This window comes from Telmatherina bonti, assembly GCF_933228915.1.
Source record: "Telmatherina bonti genome assembly, chromosome: 4".
NCBI lineage: Eukaryota > Metazoa > Chordata > Actinopteri > Atheriniformes > Telmatherinidae > Telmatherina > Telmatherina bonti.
The window spans coordinates 20596028-20616084 of NC_136622.1; the positions used below are offsets into that span (position 1 = coordinate 20596028).

General features: G+C 43.9%; 1 protein-coding gene across 3 annotated transcripts in view; it reads right to left on the minus strand.

Annotated features, from left to right (window-relative positions):
- Positions 1-751: 751 nt before the first annotated feature.
- The window catches only part of samd11 (sterile alpha motif domain containing 11), a 51315-nt gene continuing 32009 nt past the window's right edge, over positions 752-20057 (minus strand). For 2 of the 3 annotated variants that reach the window (XM_079238719.1, XM_079238721.1), the window contains 8 exons: positions 19425-19589; positions 13760-13913; positions 6292-6407; positions 5887-5965; positions 4981-5774; positions 3585-3718; positions 2617-2727; positions 752-2365 (listed from right to left, as the gene is read on the minus strand). In XM_079238719.1, coding sequence (XP_079094845.1) covers positions 2081-2365; positions 2617-2727; positions 3585-3718; positions 4981-5774; positions 5887-5965; positions 6292-6407; positions 13760-13913; positions 19425-19589 — 1838 coding nt within the window. In that variant the 3' untranslated portion in view covers positions 752-2080. The remainder of the gene's footprint in view (positions 2366-2616; positions 2728-3584; positions 3719-4980; positions 5775-5886; positions 5966-6291; positions 6408-13759; positions 13914-19424; positions 19590-20057) is intronic. The other variant, XM_079238720.1, reaches the window with a different exon arrangement.

The following is a 20057-nucleotide window of genomic DNA, read 5'->3' on the forward strand; positions in this document are numbered from 1 at the left end:
TGGTCTGTTTCTGTGCCAATTCCTCACCCACCCCCTGCTCAGACCACCGTCTATTCTGTCTCTGTATTTACATGCTCAAGACAGTATTTCTACTGAAACTTCTCTTTTCTTTCTTGACTTACCTGCACCTTTTACTAGGATTCCCGACTAAACTAACGGTGATTGTGGCTTTTTCTGGACAGCGGAATTAAGTTTTTTGAACAAATGGATATGAAATTGAACAAACACTTTAGTGTTGTTGCACTTTTTTTTGTTTTTCTTCTGTTTTGTTTGTTTTTGTTAAAAGACAGAACCTTCAGGTTCAGAAGCTCCCCTGAAGCAAAGGGAGGTCTCAGCAGAGCATGCAGTTTAGTACTTTGAAGGAGGAGGGTGAGCGTGAGTTGCTCCTGGTTCTGTTCCTGTGTGGGTATACAAGGAGGGTCAGGTTGGCCCCCACAGGCGATGAGGCCTTGCCCTGCGGCTGAACCTCACACTCCAACAGCTGGTATTGACCTGAACTGTGCCCCTCAGGGGTCACATCCTCCTCCTCCACACACATCAGGAGACCACAAACTTCCCCTGCTCATATTTTGTATAGCAGAACTATATACACCTGAAGAGGAAAAGCCATTTGTACCTTGTATGATAAAAGTACACAAACAGATGAAAGAAAAGAGACAACGGTTATTTCTTTAGGATTTATTTCACCTGTTTGGTGAATAGAAAAATAGGATGAAGACAAAACTTTGAAGGGAAATCTAGAGACCATTTTTTAATTCATTGCTTACGTAGTTTAAAAAAAAAAAATCCATAACAAATTCAAAACATTTGCATTAAGAGCTTTGTGCCTTTTCTTTTCCCTGCAACCAAGAGAAAACAAAGTGAAAGTATCTTTGGAATCGAGTTAAGGGCTAAATTTAATATCATAATCTGTTTTATCTACTACATCAAAAGTCCTATAAATATTTTTGTCCTCATATTTATATGCTGGAGTAGCATTTGAGATTGAAGTAACCTTTTTTTTTTTTTTTTTTAATAACACTTTTAAAAAAAAAAAAAAAAAATTAAGAACAAAAGTACCACCAAAGTTCAGCAAGTCACATTTTTCAGTAAAATCCTTATTCGTGCAACTACATTTAACAAAAAGTGAAAGTACCACGTATGCAACCATCAGAATATTTTCATCTTAAGCGTGATTCTGTACAAGTTTGCATGTTTGCCCTACCTCCCACAGTAGTCAACACAAGTGTACACTGACAAGCCACCCCCCCAAAATTTCTGATAGTTATGCAACTTTTTGTATGTAAGTAAATGATCGTTCTATCTGTATCTCAAATATGAGTCCATCGTGTGAGGCACATCTCCCTGTTAGATCAGTCTTTCTCTGAGACCATTAATGCAAAAAAGAAACGGACACATTGTGAAATATGGTTCTAATTCCACATATCCAGTCATCTTTGGTATCAGGACAGTGGAATGCATAGTTGCAGTGATGTACAAAAGAGCTGGTCAGAGCTGGTCAGATCGAGTGCTGATCAGCACTGTGTTTCAGCTCCAGCCCCTATAATGACAGCGCCACGCTGCCGTTTGGTCTCGGGAAAATAGTCGAGAAGAAAGGGAGGGAGAATAAAAAGAGGGGAGATGCATCCCTCTTTCATTTCCGGGCTCTGTGAAGCTTTGTGGTGAGCGCAGTTAGAGATGGAGACGAGAGAAGTAAAGCAAGCGAGAAGAGTTTCCTCCTGCCCAGGAAGGAAGGAAGGGTTTCCACCAGCGTCTGTCTGACTTGCAAGAATGTCGCATTTGTGGCAGGACTCCACTCCTGTTTTTGGCAGGCAGTCTGTGACCAGCTGTCTCCTTTTCCTCCTTTTTCTCCTTCTCTGTTCCTCTTGTCAGTTCGTGTTTCTCCCTTCCAGCTCAATTTCTTTGGATTCTGCTCAGCTCCAGCCACTGCAGGGACTGTCCAACAGTTTCTTATTTCACTCCAATATTTTCTCTTAAATTTCAACTTAAAGGTCTCGAGGTGAGGGAAGGGTTCTCAAGCGGGCCCTCTCAGGCCTACGATCGACACAGGTTTCCCCTCTCACCCCCTGCCTGTGCACCCCTACGAGGGAGTTTTGGCCTCGTATCTTCCCAACACTGCTGAGCCATTACCATTTTCCTGTTTGGGGGAGGAGCATCCTGGGGTGGGGCCGCTATACGGCGAGGAGCTGCTGCTGGTGGAGGTGGGTCGCTGCAGGAGGGACAGAGAAAGGGGCAGGGGGGTGTCAGATGGTGTGGTCAGGGGGTCCCGATCCCGCTCAGGAGGACGCAGCGCAGCAGAAGGTGTAAACGGGAATGCCAGTGGGAATCCTGTCATGTAGAAAAGCCTGCCAACACGACGTGCCACCTGAGGACATGAGAAGAGACCATATGACTGCCAGGACAGCCTGGTGAGCGTTGTGTAGCAGGCTAATGTGTTGCTGCGTTTCAGAGAGAGAAGAGAAGCTGCAGTCTGTGGGGGCAGGCTAGTTTAGGGGAATCAGCTATGCTACACTATGCTAGTAGATAGCCCTGGTCCTAAGGACAGAAACACACATTCAAACACACACGGCTCCACTCAGTCACGCAAAAACACACACGGGTCTGCAGCATGTGTACCTGTGAGCGGATCTTGAGTGCAGGCCCCAGCTTTAGTCCCATGGTGTTGAGCAGGTGCTCCTCAGTGAGCATCGGTAATGTGTCCCCATCAATGGCCTGCTCCCGAAACACCTGGCAGAGACACAGCCGCTTCAGCTACAGCCCCAACACACACACACACACACACACACACACACACACACACACACACACACACACACACACACACACACACACACACACACACACACACACACACACACACACTCACTGACTACAAAAGAGTGTCTCTATTCCAAAAATGTGAAATCCCTTTCAGGATTTTAACCATATGCATGATCCAAGTGTGGTCCAATGATAGAGACAGAGCTGTCAGCTATTATTTGTCAGCTGGCAGCTTTGGAGGAGAATTTCTCCCCCTTGTTTCATTTAATATAAACCTACCTGCGGGAACTTTACACTGGGAAGGATTTATTTTTAAAAAATAAATGCTTAATTTGTCTAAAATAATAATTGAAGCTCTGATAGTTTTTGCTAAACCAGTTACATAAATTTTAACATAAAACATGAGTTTTTTTTTTGTCACATGTACTGAAAATATTTCTTTTTAAGAAGACACTTTTTTTTGTTTGAAAATAAAATGGACTTGCCTTCCCTCAAAGTTTATTCTGATCAAGATGGCTTAACGCATTTCATTCACACAAGCTACACATGTACACTCGCATGCACTGCTGACACATGTTCGTTCACACAGAGCTCTCAAATTTGTCTGTAACTCTGAATGGGACCGCTCCTGCATCTACACACATTCACATTAAAACTTCAGGATTACTTCTTCTATCTAAACATATTTATACCCCATAAACACTACAGTGGTTTTTAAATAGATAAAATGTCTTTGCAAGTACTCTTTCTCTAAGGTTAATAGTCAGCCTGCCCCTGGCCTTCACCCCCTTCTCTCTCTGTCCTCCCTCTCCCTGTGCTCTCACCTGTGTGTATTCAGCACATCCAGTCAGGCTGCTTATGAAGCCACACACATCTTCCACACTCCACTTGCTGATGTCCTCCACAGGGTTGGCTGTGGCTGAGTCCTCCCCATCCATGAAAAGACCTCCCAAAGAGCCTGAAAAAGCAGCAGTGGGTGAAAATGATGTGTCAATATATACAGTGGGTAAAAAGCCTCTGAGTGTTAGAACTTTTTTCTCTTTCTTTGATGCTGCTTCATGGAAAAAACAACTAATTGTGCCAAGCTGTGGTGAGTTTGAATTAGAAGCGTATTAATGAGATAAACAGGTGTATTTATGAGTACATTATTTTATACAGATCAAATAAAAAGTGTTTTTAGTGATTACTTAGACGTTTCAGGAGATCTTTTATTGTCACGGCAATTAGACTACATAATAAAAACTCCTGAATTGTATCCCCACATGTACATGCATTTACTAGGGAGAGTGGCACATTTTGAAAGAGTGGCTTATGATGTTTTTATTGTGATTTTAATGTGATTTTAACCTATGTCTGTCTGATCTATTATGTATTTCTAATACGCACTTGTGAGAGGTGGAAGAGTGAGTGTTTTTATTGAGTTGCCGGGCAATCTGAATTTCCCTTTTAGGGATGAATAAAGTCTTATCTTATCTTATTTTATCTTATCTATCTATCTATGAAATTCTTGTTAATCTAAGCTATGAAAGGAAACCCTGCAACACAGGGATGGTGAGTAAGCAAATGACTGGTAGTATTTTTCTTCCTTAAATCATTTAAAACTATTTATTGATAATCAGAACTGTAGTGAAATAACATTTTCCCATTTACAGGTAAATAAATGGATTAGCACAATTGATTTAATTCCAATCTTATGTCATTAAGCTGCATGTGACTAATGTTTTCTTCTGCGTTGCACAAAACCTAGCTAATCTTATGATTGCAGCGGCATTAAACCATGACTGTCCTTCTCAAAGTTTAGGATGCAACTTCGATATAATGAAGCATTTGGAATGTGGCTATATGGTGATATGCCACCACAGCAGTCCTATCACTTACTTAGACCCTCACACACAACAGATGAAAAATAGACCTCACTAATTTTTATTTTTCATTGTGTTTTAGTAACATAGCCATCAGGATCCTTCCTTTAAAAAAAATGTGCCACATATAGACAAGTCTGTACTGTATGAGGGTGAGTGAACAACGCCCTTCCCCCCTCAGTCCTCCACCCTGCCTTCGTGGCTACGCTGCTAGTATTGTGCTGTTTGGGTCACACTGGGGTCAGAGGAAGGGCCCCTAACAAGGAGAGGTCTCCACACTGGAGACACGCATACACAGTGACGCTAATGGGTTTCACATGTCAGTTCTGAGCTTTGTGTGTGTGTCTGAGTGTCTCACCCGTGTGAAAGTAAGGGTTGGCGTAGGGGAATCCAAAGGGCAGTGACTGGGCGTGAAGAGCAGGCAGCGGAGGCATGAACCCTGGCGGCAGGTGGTATTTCAGATCAACCTTGCCCAGACCAGGGGTGAAAAGGTGGCGACTGGGTGACTCTGTATCTGCTGAACTACAAGGAGCGCTCAGCCTGCCTGAGCTCTCTCCAGTGTCCTTGTTACCATCACATCCTCCTTTGTTCCCAGTGTCTTTGCCCCTGTTTCTGTCCCTGTCCCTGGGTTTACTGCTTGGCTTTGCACCAGCACCCTCCCGTCTTTCTTCGCACATCTCTGTCTCACTGTCTGAGTTGTTCATCTCCTCGTCATGCACGTCCATGTCGCCTTCCCTTCCTCTGTCCTCTCTCGCTCCTCTGTGATCCCCAGCACGGAGCTGTGTCTGGGGTTCCCTGCGAGTCGCTTTTCTAGATTCAGCATCTGGCCCAGCAGTGGAGCTCTGTGCCTGTGTTTCTTTGGGTGTGGAGGATGCCACCGGTTGTTGTTGCTGCTGCTGCTGGTTGAGGGCTAAGAGGGGTGTAGCAGCTCCGTGGCGAAGCACCAACATTGCATTTGAGCGGCGAGCCAGCTCCTCACGAAGAGGATGTCCCTCTGGGATGTCGTGGAGACTTCGCAGAGCTGGATGGTCAGGGGGCAGGCCAGGAGGCAGAGCTCCCAGAGGGTCAGCACCCAGAAGACGTTGCTGCTGCTGTCGCTGGTGGAGAGTCTCCAACTCCTTCTGTCTCAGCAGCTCTGCAGACATCTCAAGTCTGAGGTAGTGAAACATACACGTACTTTAGCAATGAGTTTTTTCTATGTGGCAATTCACAGTAAGTTTAACTGTTTTGTAATTAGCTCATTAATAAATACTGCAAGACACACCTGGCCAGATTCTGCTTCCTCAAGAGTTCCTGTTGTCGGGCAAAGATCTCTGCTTGAGCTGGCTGGAGGAACCCATAACCTGTAAAGAAAAACAAAACACACTGGTAACAAGTAGTCCCACAATTTCAGAAAATGACTTGTAGAAAGTAACTAGACAGACTTAGTCAAGTACTTTTACTCGAGCTTTACACTGAACAGCTTTTTGACAGAAAGGAGAGCTGCTATTTCTACTCTAGAACAATCACTAGACATTTTTATTTTTAAATGCACTTCAAGTTAGAATTTTAAAGATTTAAGTTTTGGGTTTTTTTTAAATCTTTTGATGTGACAAGGAGCTATTAAGCGTTTCTTTCATATTAGTGTAGACGTATAATTCATTAAATCCTTAGCATAATTAAGACTCACCTGGGGCTTGGCAAAGAGCAGAGGGCATGCCCAAGAATGGAGGCCGCAGGTGAGGTCCTAAGGCAATGTGAGGAGCAGTTGGCGGAGAAAGGAGGGGTGGAGGATGGGTCAGTTCTCTGAGGATTGAAATATAAACAAGACATTAAAACTTAGATTTACTTGTTAACACAAAAATGACTCCATGTATGAAATAGTTGAGTTTAACATAGTTTTTTGTTCTCAGCACATCTGAGCTGTATCTCTGTGCGTTGACTATAGCACAAATGTATGCAGTGTATTTTTATCAGTGGAGCTCTGGAGGCCCCCGTGTCGCCCCGGCGCCTCATCAGTCTTGTCACGCTGCAGCAAGCGCCGCTGGCCATTGCTGTACCCTGGACTGCACCCTTTCCTTTCCCTGTCGCTTCTCGCTCTCTCTCTCACACACACACACAATACCAGACCCACACACATAATGAGGGCTGAATGCACAATGCCAGTGTGTCATGCTCCGACAGCTGGGGCGGGCCCTGCGTCTTGACCGGGGCCATGGGCTGAAGGACCTTCTAATTAACACTCATCCCTCCTCTCTTCTGTCCGTCTCCCTCTTGCTCACCCTCTCAGCTGTATTGAAAAGATGGAGCATCCTGCAACCTCCGCTTCTCAAAGGGCCTCTCCATTATTGGCGTCGTCTTTTGTCCTCCTCAAGGGGGAAAGGTGCCTCTCACCTTTTTCTTTGTCTTTCTGCCTTAACCATCTTTTTTGTGGTCTTTACTCCCATCTCTATACTTCTTTGTGAACTCTGAAAAACTCCGTTGTGGTCACTGATGTTTTTTCTCCCCTTCCACTATTATTTCTTTTACCTTCCAAGTATTTTTCAGCCCCTTTTTAATCCCTTCAATTCCGTCATCCTGTTGTTTTTTTACCCAACCTTTAGGGTGCATTCACATCAGGATAGTCTGCTAGACTCTGTCCAATTGGGGACTCGGCTCAGTTTAATGTGAGGTGTATACATGCGGACCTACATCACATTCATATTGCAATTTAGTTAAATGAACTAAGCCATCAGTATAATATATCCTAATTTTTATCAAAGGTGGCGCTGCACTCATATTTAGCTAAAGAGAGGACAAGACCCACATGAAGAAGAAAACTGTTTCCTCCACTTGGGGCACATGGGGCACAAAACTATTGCTGTTTTGGGATTTTATTTTGTCTTATGCAAGTATACTTCAGAAATACAATGTAACAATGGGTGTAGTAGGAACAACAGACAAGGCAGAGGACTCTTAACGTGAACACTATGTGTTTACCCACAATGAAATACTACATCAAATGCAGGAAGTGACTTTTTTTGTAGTCCACTTCCTGGATTTGAAGTTCGCTTGAAGTAAACCGAGACCTGTGTTTGTTGTCGGACCGAGTCCGCTTCTTTGGTCCGAATCAGAATTTGTTTGGTGCATTTACATTTCCCCAAACAAAGCAGACTTTCCGAGCAAATGGACTAGGATTAGAATAAAGAAGGCTGATGTGAATGTGCCTTTAAACTACCTCTGTAAAGTTTATGTAACCCTTCTTCATCTCATTCTCTTAGCTTCATGCACATTGTGAAGGGATCAAGCTGTCACTAAAGTCAGACAGATACACCTTGACCCCCTGCAGGTGTCAAAGTTTGTAAAGTTTTGAGCCAAGAGGGGATGATGACGCTGCCTGCGTCCTGTTCAAAGCTGTCCTGAGGTTTCCCGCTCTAGATCTCTACTCTGGCCTCTCCGAGGTTTCCCTCCACCAGATCTGCTGCTGCCATCACACCAATCACAGCTCAGGCTGCATGTGACTGCCGCTGCACAAAAGAAAACCCAAGGAAACAAGCTGAGGAAAACAACAAAGTCAAAACCAACACAGGGATGCGTGCAACCGCAAATATTGTTTTGCAACTGTGTTCAAATTAGCTAGCGCCTGCATGTCTCCCACTTCACTAACTGAAGAAGGGAAGAGAGAAATAAACTGCAAAGAGGGAGGGCACATGTACAAGAGCAGGGAGATGAGATGGGGGGGCTGTGGAGCAAGGACTGAGAGGGTGATCGTGTGTGTGCGCCTGTGTGTGCAATCATCGATCGCCTCCGCAGCTGAAATGTTAATACTAATCGTATAACCGCTCTCTCCGGCGGTGCCTCGCACTCCAGTGGCAGCTCCAATTAATCTTGGGTGAGGGCTGTGGCGCGTGACCCTGGAGCCACTAGCCGGGGCCCCGCTAGCCGCTGCTTATGTAATTACACCGCCTAGTGTGTAATCACCTGGCCTAATCCCTCAGGGCTAGCAATTAGCTTTGCGACGCACAGTTCCACCAGGATACGGTACTGCATCCGCAAAACTCCTATCCACCCCCAGCGTTGCTCTTGCATGCCAAACTCCCCACACAACACCCCCCACCTCCCCTACCCTTTCTGATATTCCCTCTTTCTTCCTTCTCCCTGCACTGCCTAGCGTTAGCCCGCAGATGAATAACGGTCAATTAAAGCTGCATGACTGGGGCTGCCAGGCGTCTGCGCCACCATAATTAGGCCTAATCATGGGTAAGAGAGGGAGAGCAGAGAAAGAGTGTGCGTCTGACACACCCCTCCTCCTTCTCCTCCCCCCTTTCCTCCATCTTTCCCTCTCTTCCTTTTTTTTATAGGAGGCAATTTTGAGGGAGGAGTGGCAGACATTAGTCGCTTTGCTCTGGGGATGTGTGTGTGTTGGGTGCATGTCTGTCTTTTTCTGTGCGCCTGTGTGGTTTTCTTTTTGCACTTTGTGCATTTTGTTGGCAAACCACTGACAGGCTATAAAAAGAAGAGGTGAAAACATTCACCTTGTTTTTGCACAAGACTGAAAAAAAAGACAGAATCACAAATGCAAGGTGGACTCATCACCATACAAAACTCTATCATTGGATTCTGTCTGTGTGTGCCTGCAGTGAGGCCACGGGCTCCTTGGGAATTCACTGGTGTGTGGCGACCTGTCAGAGTGGCGACGGCGGTCCCGTCCCGCAACAGCCCAGGCAGTTTGTGTGCATGTCTGTGTGTGTGTGTGTGTGTGTGTGTGTGTGTGAGAGAGAGAGAGAGACAGGGCTGCCCTTAATGACTGAAGCGTGGGGGGATTAGGAGCGCCGCGCGGCCGCCTTCGGCTCCCTCTCCGCAGGAACACATTTACACAGGAAGCTCATTAAAATGGATGAGGCTCCCTCCACGCTTGCTCTCTTCCTCCCTCTATCTCAGTCACTCCCTGCATATACCCCCCCCCCCCCCCCCCAACACACACACACACACAACACACACCTCCCCCCACCTCTCCTTATCGCACACTCTTTCGATATCCTCGCTCTATTTTGGTTCGTCTCTCTCCCACACTCTCTCTCTATTCCTCCGTCACCCTCCAACCCTTTTGCTTCAGTTTCAACCCTGTTTTAAGCCTCCATATTTTCCACTTCCTCCTTCTATCTCTTTCTCTTCCTCCATCCCTTTCCTATTTGCCTTGCAGATGCTTGGTGAGCTTAGTGCCATTTAGGGCCAGACAAATGGAGCGCCAGGCTCTAAGCCCATCGAGCGGCCCTAATGATTTGTTTTTAACAATGGGCCCTAATGGGCCCCAAATAATCAATGATGAGGGGTCGATGTAAAAGGTGAGCCATGGAGAGAGTTAGAGGGAGAGGGGAGAGCTTCCATCTTTTAACTTACTTCCTTTCATATTATTGCTGGTTTGTGCTTTTACTTAACAATTGCTTATTTTTTCTTATTTTTCTGCAGGGTTTGTGTACACGTGTATGTCTTGGACACACTATGTCACATAACTAAAAGAATGGGGACTCATAGTAGGAGTTGAGGAGGCCCTTCCTGATCAGTTAACTAAAATATAGCACTGGTGTTGGAGACATTTTCAGATTTCATCATGAAGTTGAGGTGGACAGTTCAAATGTTGTAGCAGCCCAGGATTGTTGAGCTAATAGAGTTTATTTCTAAAACCTTCTGCAATGTCACACATATTATTTCCATCGAGTTATTGGTGATGGGAGAATCCCAAAGATTCTCAATCAGGTTCAGGTCTGGACTCGGTGGTGACTAATCCATGTGTGAAAACGATGTCTTGTGCTCCCAGAAGCACTCTTTCACAATTTGAGCTGATGAATATTGGCATTGTCATCTTGCAATATGTCTGTGCCAACAGGGATGAAAAAATCAATTGATGTAATAACCTGATCCTTCAGAATATCAGGTACTGAGCTGACCGTATTCTTTTGGCACATAATGTTAGACCTGACCAACTACGGTGACCCCAGATCTGCCTCCACAGGCTTGTACAGTAGGCACTATGTGGGATGGCTGCATCACATTCTCCTCCTCTCTTCTTATTTTGATGCTCCAATTACTCTGTAACAGGGTAGATCTGGACTAATCAGACCACAACCATGGTTCCAGAGTCCAATCTTTATGCTTTCTAGCAAATTCAAGCCTTTTTCTCCAGTTAGGCCCTTTTTACACCTCAACGCTAAGACAGTAAAACGCAAATGCTGGTTGCGTTCTGTTCTCTCGTTGAGACAGTAACAGAGTTTTGGGTGGATAAAACCACAAAGTTTTACAACAGCGTACAGAGTGAAATTTTCTTCCAAAGTAAGATGGTGCCTGTTAACTGTAAACTGGAATCTGATTCTGTGGGAGGCGGAGACACCTTTCACTTCATCTTACACATGTTACACAGCGAGGGAAAACCTACGTATCATGTTTGTGATGCTGCAAATTTGTTTGTTGAAGCAAAACCTGTGTTGGGTAGAACATTTACATGGTCAGCGAAGACACAGACAGACATGCGGCACATACCTAGCATTTTGGCACGCAAAATTTCTGTGATGTGTTTTCCAGTCTATGAGGAAGTGGTTACACACCTGGGTGTGTCATTACAAACTTGTTTCACTGCCCACTAGAGGCCTGGCATGTGCACCACATTATTTCTGGTCCTCTGTGTTTTTTCCTGCACAGATATGGTTGTCACTCTGCGGTTGTGTGAATGCATTTCTTTTCCAATATAAAATGGGAAAAGTTTTTTTTTTTATTTTGCATGGAAACCTGGTGGTGTAATCAGAGTCTTAGCCTTTTTATGGCTACACAGCTATTCAGTCTGAGTTTCTTTAGTTCCCTTCATACCGTACGAGTGGACATGTTTTTACTTTTACTATTGAACATAGCCACAACTTTTACTGTTTATCTTCCATTTGATTTCACTGGAAGCTGGAAGGCGATGTTTCTTCACCATCTCTTAATTTTTTAATACTGCGTTAGACAGTTCTAATCCAGTTTTATTAGTTTCTGCAATCTCTTTTGGTGTTTTCTCTGCTTGACACATGCCAATCATCTGACCCCTCTTAAACAGACTAACATCTTTTCTACGACCATGAAATGTGACTTTGTACACATAAGTAAACGAATAAGAGGTTACTCATTTTGGGGTAAAATAACTTGCCAGCTGAAAGACAATTGGCCATGCAGTAATTATTCAATAGGTAGCTCCTATCTATTTGCTTAATTAATTCATGGGTGATTTTTTTTGGACTAGGTAATCATTCCATATTCATTGTGTCGTTCAAAGACACTGGGAACAATTTGTGCCAATATGGAATAAATTAGAACAAACTGGTAGCCACTAGGTGTTACACTACAGTAAAACAACCTCAGTCTAAAAAAAAAAGACATTCAAATCTATGAACAAATTCTAAAATTGGAGCCTGACAAGTAGTTTGGAAATATCTCTAGTTTTGGAAAACCAGGAGAGTTTATGCTGGTCATATCCCACTCCTTTTGACAGTGGTTCCCATAAGGATGGGCCCAGCTAGGCTAAATAACATTAAAACATTAGTATTTGACAGAATGAACTGAAAAAAGTTCCAATACCCCTCCAGAGACTCTCATCCTGATCACAAAGACAAACCTGTTGATATCTTCAGAAATAAACTACTCAACTGTTATGAATAGCAGTTGTTTTACTACTTGAAGACACCAGACTATTTCTCTGACAAACAATTTGAGTTTGCCGCACATTTCTTTATAATGTTCATCATAAGTGTCTGGATGCACGTGATGGCCTTATAGCCTTATATGCCCAACACAGAACATGGTTGACTCAAAAATGGAAAATTTTTTACATTCATGTTGCTAAAGTTTGTTGGGCAAAACAGGCAGTGAGATACAGTAATTAGCCATTTATGAAATATCTTGCTATTAAGATAGCATGCTATTAAGCAGTAATGTTTAATGGCATGCTGGTTTGATGTTTCTCCTGTCCTTCACTAGTTTGAAGTCATCAGCTCTCCACTGATTTTGTACATACCGTCATATAGTTAATGTTCACATGACTAAAAACAAGTGCATCTGTGTACTAATTTTCTTTCCTTTTTCATTTTCTCTTGACTTGAAAATTGCACAAGAGTTCTTAAACATATTTTAAAATTTATATTACCTTTTTTTTCCCCCACTTTAAAACCATCTTGAGACTGAAAGGGTTAAATATCTCTCACAGGGAGACAAGAGGACAGAATGAGATAGAAATGGATGGATGGATGGCAAGGCCTGGTTAACTCTCCAAGGTCCTGTGTGGCTAATTACTCAGTGTGCTGTGGGAGAACGGCCACGGCTCAACGAGTACATTCACACTGAACCACTGGCCTCTCACGCTCGCACACACACAAATTAGCAGACATATTCACACAAACAAACCCACATTCAGTCCGCATAGATGAGCGCACATGCAGACTGCCAGCTTGAAAAATGGAGCAAACAAACACACATGAACACTCAGCTCCCCCTCACCTCAACAAAATATATACACCCCCACTGTCTCCTAAAGCTGCATCACACAGCGCCTGACCGCTCTGCTTCCTGCTTATTTCCCCCTCCTATCCCTCACCAACCGCTCTCTGTCTCTCCCTCTCTCAAACACACACAAACACACACACGAACACAGAGAAGCACATACACACACCCCCTGCTGCCGCACCACCGGCCCATTATCGATCCCCCGCCTCTCCCCGCGCCACATAAATAATCGACAAGCAATTACCCGCCCACTCCCGCTGCCCCCAGCTTTGTTTGGGAGGCGCACAGGCCAGAGCTGGAGGGGTGGGAGAGGGGGAGGAAGAGCTGGCGTGCAGGCGTGCAACTCCACACTGGTAGCCAAGAGCTTATTGGATCCTTGGTTTAGACATGTATGTGGAAATGCACATACACACACACACACACACACACTGCAGCACATTGGAAAAAAACTCAATGTGAGATCAGATCCTGCTCAAGAAGCGAGGGTTGAAGAAAGAATGAAAAGACGACTGAAGCAGGGTCCACATTCACACTGACAGGCGATTAACTTCTCCGTTTTTGTACGGCATGAACTTTTTTTATGATGAGCCAAGCTGGGATTGCAAGGAGGGAAGCAGCTCCAACAGCCACAGTTCAACTTTGCAGGTTCTTACCTGTCGGTGTAATGTGCGTCCCGATGCTGCGGCAGACCCTGCTTGCGTCGCTGGCTGGATGATGAAGAGCTGCCCGCTGAGGGCAGGTGAGCTTCTAAGGCTACTGGATTCCTCACTACTGCAGCCAACGCCTCTTGACGAGCACGTAGTATGTCTGAAAACAGAGCAGAGGAGCAGAGATGAGATCCGAGTGTTGACATGATGAAAAACGATGCATTTAAAGTTGAGGGAAATAACAGATTAATGGAGAGAAGGCTGACAGAAAAGTTAAAAACATGTTTAGCCTCCAGCTTCTTATGTCTGTGCTAAGATATTAGCAGAGGTGGGAAAAACTTATAAAAAAAAATAAAATAAAACATTCAGTCAGTAACACATTCAACAGCTTGTTACTGGTGCATCACATCCTAGCCAGGTGTGCTATAGGTTCAGTAGATTATAAAATAGTAAGTAGACTTTTGGAAATTATTTATTGTGGCAGCAGATGGAGGGGTCAAGAATGAAGACAGCCAATAAACCCCCCCTACATGTCATCTTAAGAGCTCCACTGGTCCAATTCAGCCTTAGTGCTAAAAATATTAGCCAGTGAGAAAAATCCCTGAATAAAGAAAAGGGTGACTTGAGACAGTGTTCCTTCTCATGTTGAACTGAGCTGAAACGCTGTAAGCAAATGTGGGAACATGCATAAATGGATATGTAAAAATAAAAGACACAAAAATACCTCAAGATACCAAGAAAAGTTCTTCAAAACCAATTGTGCCCACTGTGTTTTGTACAAATGAGCAAAAAGCCGCTTCTGACATCAAGCACACAGTGTTTTTACCCCCTCCACCACCAGTCACCATTCCTTCTCCATCTCTGCCTGCCCTCATCCTCCACCTCCTGCCCTCAACCACTCGCCTCATTCCACCTCTTCCTTCCTTCATCCTCCCTTTCACCCTCATAGGAGAAGGACTCATCATTATCAGCCAGGCCAGGCCACACCAGGAGACATGGCTTCTAATGAGAGAAAAATCCATCCTGCTCTTTCTCTCCTCCCTCTCACTCCCTGCCTCAATCTATCTACCCCCCGCCCCCCCTCTCCCGCTGCCACACACACACACACACACACATGCACACTCCTCCGACCCTCCACCACCCTCTTTTTTTAATTAGACAGATCCCTCGGGAGCTAGGGGCCATTTCCGCCGCCGGTACGGGTGTGATGTGTGTTTCTGTGTCTGTGTGATTTAGGTGCTTGCTTGTGCGTCCCAGACTGTGTGTTGTGTGTGTGTGTGTTGAAGCAGTTGAGTGGGCGCCGGGTTGGGGGGTGGGTGAAGCGACAGATATTAATGCGGCCTAGCTCCGGTGTATCGATCTGTTTGCTGCGCCAGGCCGCAGGGGACTCGGCTGGCGGCAGACAAGAGTGTGTGTGTGTGTGTCTGTGTGTTTGTGTGTATGTTTGTGCATGTGGGGGTAGGTGAGGGTGGGTTGTGAGAGATAAGCGAGGGATCAGAGGGAAGTGAAGCCCCAAAGCACACGCACAAACACACAGGTTGTGTTGTGCAGTTGTGACAGGGTGGAACGGTTGACCTCTGTGGTTTTCTGTGGTCACAGTCCCACCTCACCAATTATTTTGTAAGACTGGCCAAGTTTAAAGGGGCACTTTAGCCATTTTTAATATGGCATTTTCACAAACTCTGGGTACCTCAAAGCAACAGATTCAAAAAGAATCAATGCTGCAGAGGCAAAGGCTCGTGGACCGTACTGCAGCCTTTCGGCTAACTTTTGACATAAGAATTTAAAAAGGAAAAGACATACAAAACTATTTTGGAAGTGTGAACAAAAAAGAAAAACATCTTCACCAATGCTACAACACATCCAACAATTTTGGAAATAAAAAGGGATAAACACAGCTGGATATTCATGTAGCTGTTGCCATGGCAACTCTTAAAGATACTGACATTAGCTAAATCCACATTGGTTTTGGTGAATTAGCGACAAGCGTTTATATTTTACCATTTTGACGATGATACAAGCAGTACCCCTTCACCATTTTACTGTGGTTATAAATGCTTCATATGTTCAAAATGGTAGATATTAGTGTGTTCTGTCTATTTTACGCCCATTTATCCTCCTAAGTTGCAGGTCATTGATCTATTAGCACCAATGTGATAGCTACCCTCCCAAATGTTACTTTTAGCATTACAACATTCAGAAGATTAAGCTTTAGAAATTGAGACAAAAACTTTGCACAGCATCCTTATTCTTCTTTCTGCTCTTTCTAAGATCAAGCTTTAACCAGGAAATACTGAGGTAACTTGTTCCTTTCTTCCAAAGTGACATTAACTTCCACATACTAAACATTTTATCATTTTATTTCGATCATATCTATTTTTCTTTTTAAAAGATAATTCATTGTTGCTTCAAAAGTTTGCAAAGTCTAACTTGTGGCTACTTTAAGTCAACGTCTAAAAATAAAAAAGTAAACTTTGAACATATTGCGATAATGAAATACCTTCTGTTTGTTTTCTTTTTAATTGATCCAATTTTTATATTGTTACACTAATATTCAATGAATTTTCATTTTGTTCATGTTGCTGTCAGAACAGGCAGCAAAGACAGAAATTCGTGTACAGGAAACCTTGTTTTTAAACTGTGAATGTCACAGTAAAACAAGGATTCAACAAGTGAAACAGGTGAAGTGCTGCTTTAAATCAAAACAAAACCTGTAAAACCACTGGAAAGCTTTCTGATCATTTTTCTCCTTTTAATTCCTCTATTTGTCCTGATATTCCTCTCTTTATTCACTCAGCCTGAGCCTGTTAAACCTCACATCAACAGAAGGTCCATATTTTGTTCTTTCCCTTACTTTACTTCTCTTTTATAGGAACTGAGAGGAGCAGGGTCACTCAGGCCTCTGCCCTCCTGTGTGTCTGTTTGTGCGCTCCGATGGGGTAGACACATTCAGAATTTTCCCCTCAAAAACTCTTGTCTTGTGCTGCCGCTGCTGGGACATAAGAAGAGCCCCCTTTGACTACAAATAAGAATCCTAATTAGGACACACAAACACTATCACACTCTGATACCCCTTACTTTGCATGAGTTATTTTGGGTTTTTGGAAGTCCCAGTTTGCCTTTCGGACCCAATCCCTTTTTTGTGCCTTCCCATTTTCTCACCATAATCATTCTTGGAATTAAATCTAAATCCTTTCAGTTAAGCCGGGTTTTCCTCAACACAAGAATGCAGGTTAGAGCTGGGACGATACAGCCTGGCCCGCCTGGTGATGGATTTTGTGGACTAGCAGGTACACAAAAGGCAACATCCAGCTTCTGAAGCGCAGCTGCATACACCAGAAAATAAGGTCTCTTTTTCAGGAAGTGGAATTTAGCCGGTCTTCTAAACCGGTCTTCCTCACTGACATTTCTTGTCCTTTGTCTGATCGCATCCTCAAATTCCCTTCTTTTTTACGACGCTGAAGAGAAGCTGTAGATGTTTCAACGAGAACCGAACTCCAGCGGACAAAACAAAATGCACCTCCATCCTACTCCTCCTCTCACTTTCATCTGGATCTCTACCCCCACCTCTCATTTTCTTTCTCCTCTCCCTCAGTCTCCTTTCATCATATGGAGAGCAAGGGAAAGCCCTCCTGGCCATTTCCACAACCCCGCCTGCCACCCCCCTCAACACCCCCCACCCCCCAACTCTTTTCCCAACTCTTCTTTTGCCCATCAGGTCCAGAGAGAGCCTCTCAAACAACACCTTGCACCTACACGTTTACACACACACACACTCACACATGCACACAGATATTTTTCACCCCCACCTCTTTGCCGTGCACACTTTCATTTTCTGTGCCCTACACTTCAAACACATGAAAGGATGCTCTGCGGGGACCCAGGCTAAAGGGAGAGTTGGCGCTAAGGAAAAGTAAGAGGAGGGGGGGTGGCAGTGGTTGTAGAAGCTTGTGAGAAAGATGTATAGAGGAGATGAGGGGCCCAAGGGCGGAGGGATGGGAAGGTCACAGGGGGCCCTATTGGACACCAGGTCAATGTCAAGGGGCTCTCACTGAAGAGATTCACATCATCCCCTTGAGAGACAAAACAGCCCCCCCCGGACCCATCTCCTACACCGTATGTGAGAGTGTCGCTTTCTTAACAAGCTCCACCTGTTAATTGAAGAAAGGGAAGATGAGGAGGTGGTGCTACAACATGTTTCGTAAAAAAAAAAAAAAAAACTTGCAAACAGTCTGTGGATATCTGGAGGAAGCTGTCAGGTGTGCTGCACAGGGCTCCACTACTTACAGAGTCTGACAGGATGTAAATACACACACTCCATGACACTATATGGAAATCTCTGTAAGAAGTTGGTAAGAAGCGCTTGACGAATCCGCTTGTGTTTTGTTGTCTTCCTTTGATTTCTTGCAGCAGGAGTAGTTATTTATTCTCTGTTGCCACCTTGTTGTCTTTGACCACTCCTCTCTCTGGTTTCTTTTTTCTTCAGTTCTATAGTGTTTCTTTACCTTTGCTTCTTTGTCTTGTGCACACAGACAGCTTTTAAATGCGGCTTGGAAAGAGAGTGTATGTGAGCAAAAATAATGGGGAGAGTGAAAACTATCATATGATTTGAAGTATTGAAGAGAGGGAGAGGAGAAAGCATGCCTGTTTTGGTGCCTAAAAACCAACAAGGAAAATAAGCCAGCAATGAGAATGAGCATTCAATCATAAAACCTTCACATTGTACCACATTTTGCCTGTAAATCCTCTAAGACTCAGGGAAAAGGTAGTTAGAGCATTTATTGGCTTCACCCTTAGATCTGCAGCCAGCAATTACAAATCATTACTAATCAAATAAAAATCAAAGTAGCTCAAACTACAATTCAGCCGGAGCATTGATACAAATTATGCTACTGTGGAAGAGCTCATAAGGACTGGTAGAACTTATCTTACATTATTTAGAAAAATATGAGAAAAACGTTCCTATTTAATGGCAGTAAGAGTGACATGACTGTAATGCCAAGTTATAGAATCCTAAATGAGGAAACTTTTCTCATTTTCTTCTCCTATCAAACTATGATTCAGAAGCTGAAGCCAGTAAATTTCATGCAGAAACTGAGTAAATGTGTGACACACTGACGGTTTCCTGGGTGTTGAGAGATTTAGAGGGTTGGCAGGCAGCCAATGAGAGTTCCCGGATCAATCATGGCGTTAATGCATGTGGGTGTTGTTAACAGTGGAGACTCAGGGTGGTCAGAAATCACCCGGAGTGACACTTTGACACAGGGTGGGCAAGCACTGCAAATAGAAATGTCAGCCGTCTCCATGGCAAGGTTTTTACCATGGCAGCAGGGTGGCACACTTTAACACGGTACTGTGAACACAGAGCTACACTTCGCGGTTACAAAGCAGCGCTGCACTTCGGTGACTTGGTGACAGGTGATAGGGAATCTTTTTTTTTTTACCTTCTGTTTTTTAAAGAAACAGCTAAAGTGCTTCAAGGGAGAAGCTTCAATAATTCTCATGTTACTCTGAAATGTAATGAAATCTGAAGTTACTCTGAAATTATATATAAAAGAAAAAACAAAAAACATCTAGATCCTCAGTTCTCACAGTTAAACTTTCTACTTATGCTGTGCATTTCATAAACATACAGATACATAGTCCACATAACACTGGGCTTTAAACTGACCGTGGCTGGGCAGACCCATACTGCTTGCGAGCTGGTAGAGGCGTTGCTGCTGCTCCTCAAAGGACCCCGGCTCACTGAGCGCTGACATCATGCGCCTGTAATGCTCCTCGGGGCTCATGTGGCCGTGGCTGCCGCCTGCCTCCACCACCGGGCTCTGGGAGTTTTCTGCAACAGTAAGACGTGACCATCAACATTCAAGTCATTAGAAAATAAATCACTTTAGACAGTAAAACTGTTAACTTGTTGCTGTTTTTTACAGTATATCTTCACATTCCCGCTCTCTAATAGTCATGACTTTAAACAACTAAACATAGCTTTAAACCATCAGTGGTCCAAAATGGCAGCCAGCAACCACAGGTCTGTTGTTGCTGAACCAAATATTTGGATGTTAAAGGATCATAAAACTTGTAAACTTATTTTTACGGCAAACCTTTACATTAAACCATACAAGGGATGGGAAAACGACACCTGGAATATTATAAAGATACTTAGATGGGGCTACGCTAAAATAGAGCAACCAATGATGACATATTCTAATTTTAATAAACACACACTGTGATTGGAAACATTAAAACAAATGTAAAGAAAATGACTTGATTGAATCTCCTAAAAATAAATAAATAACTTGTGGAG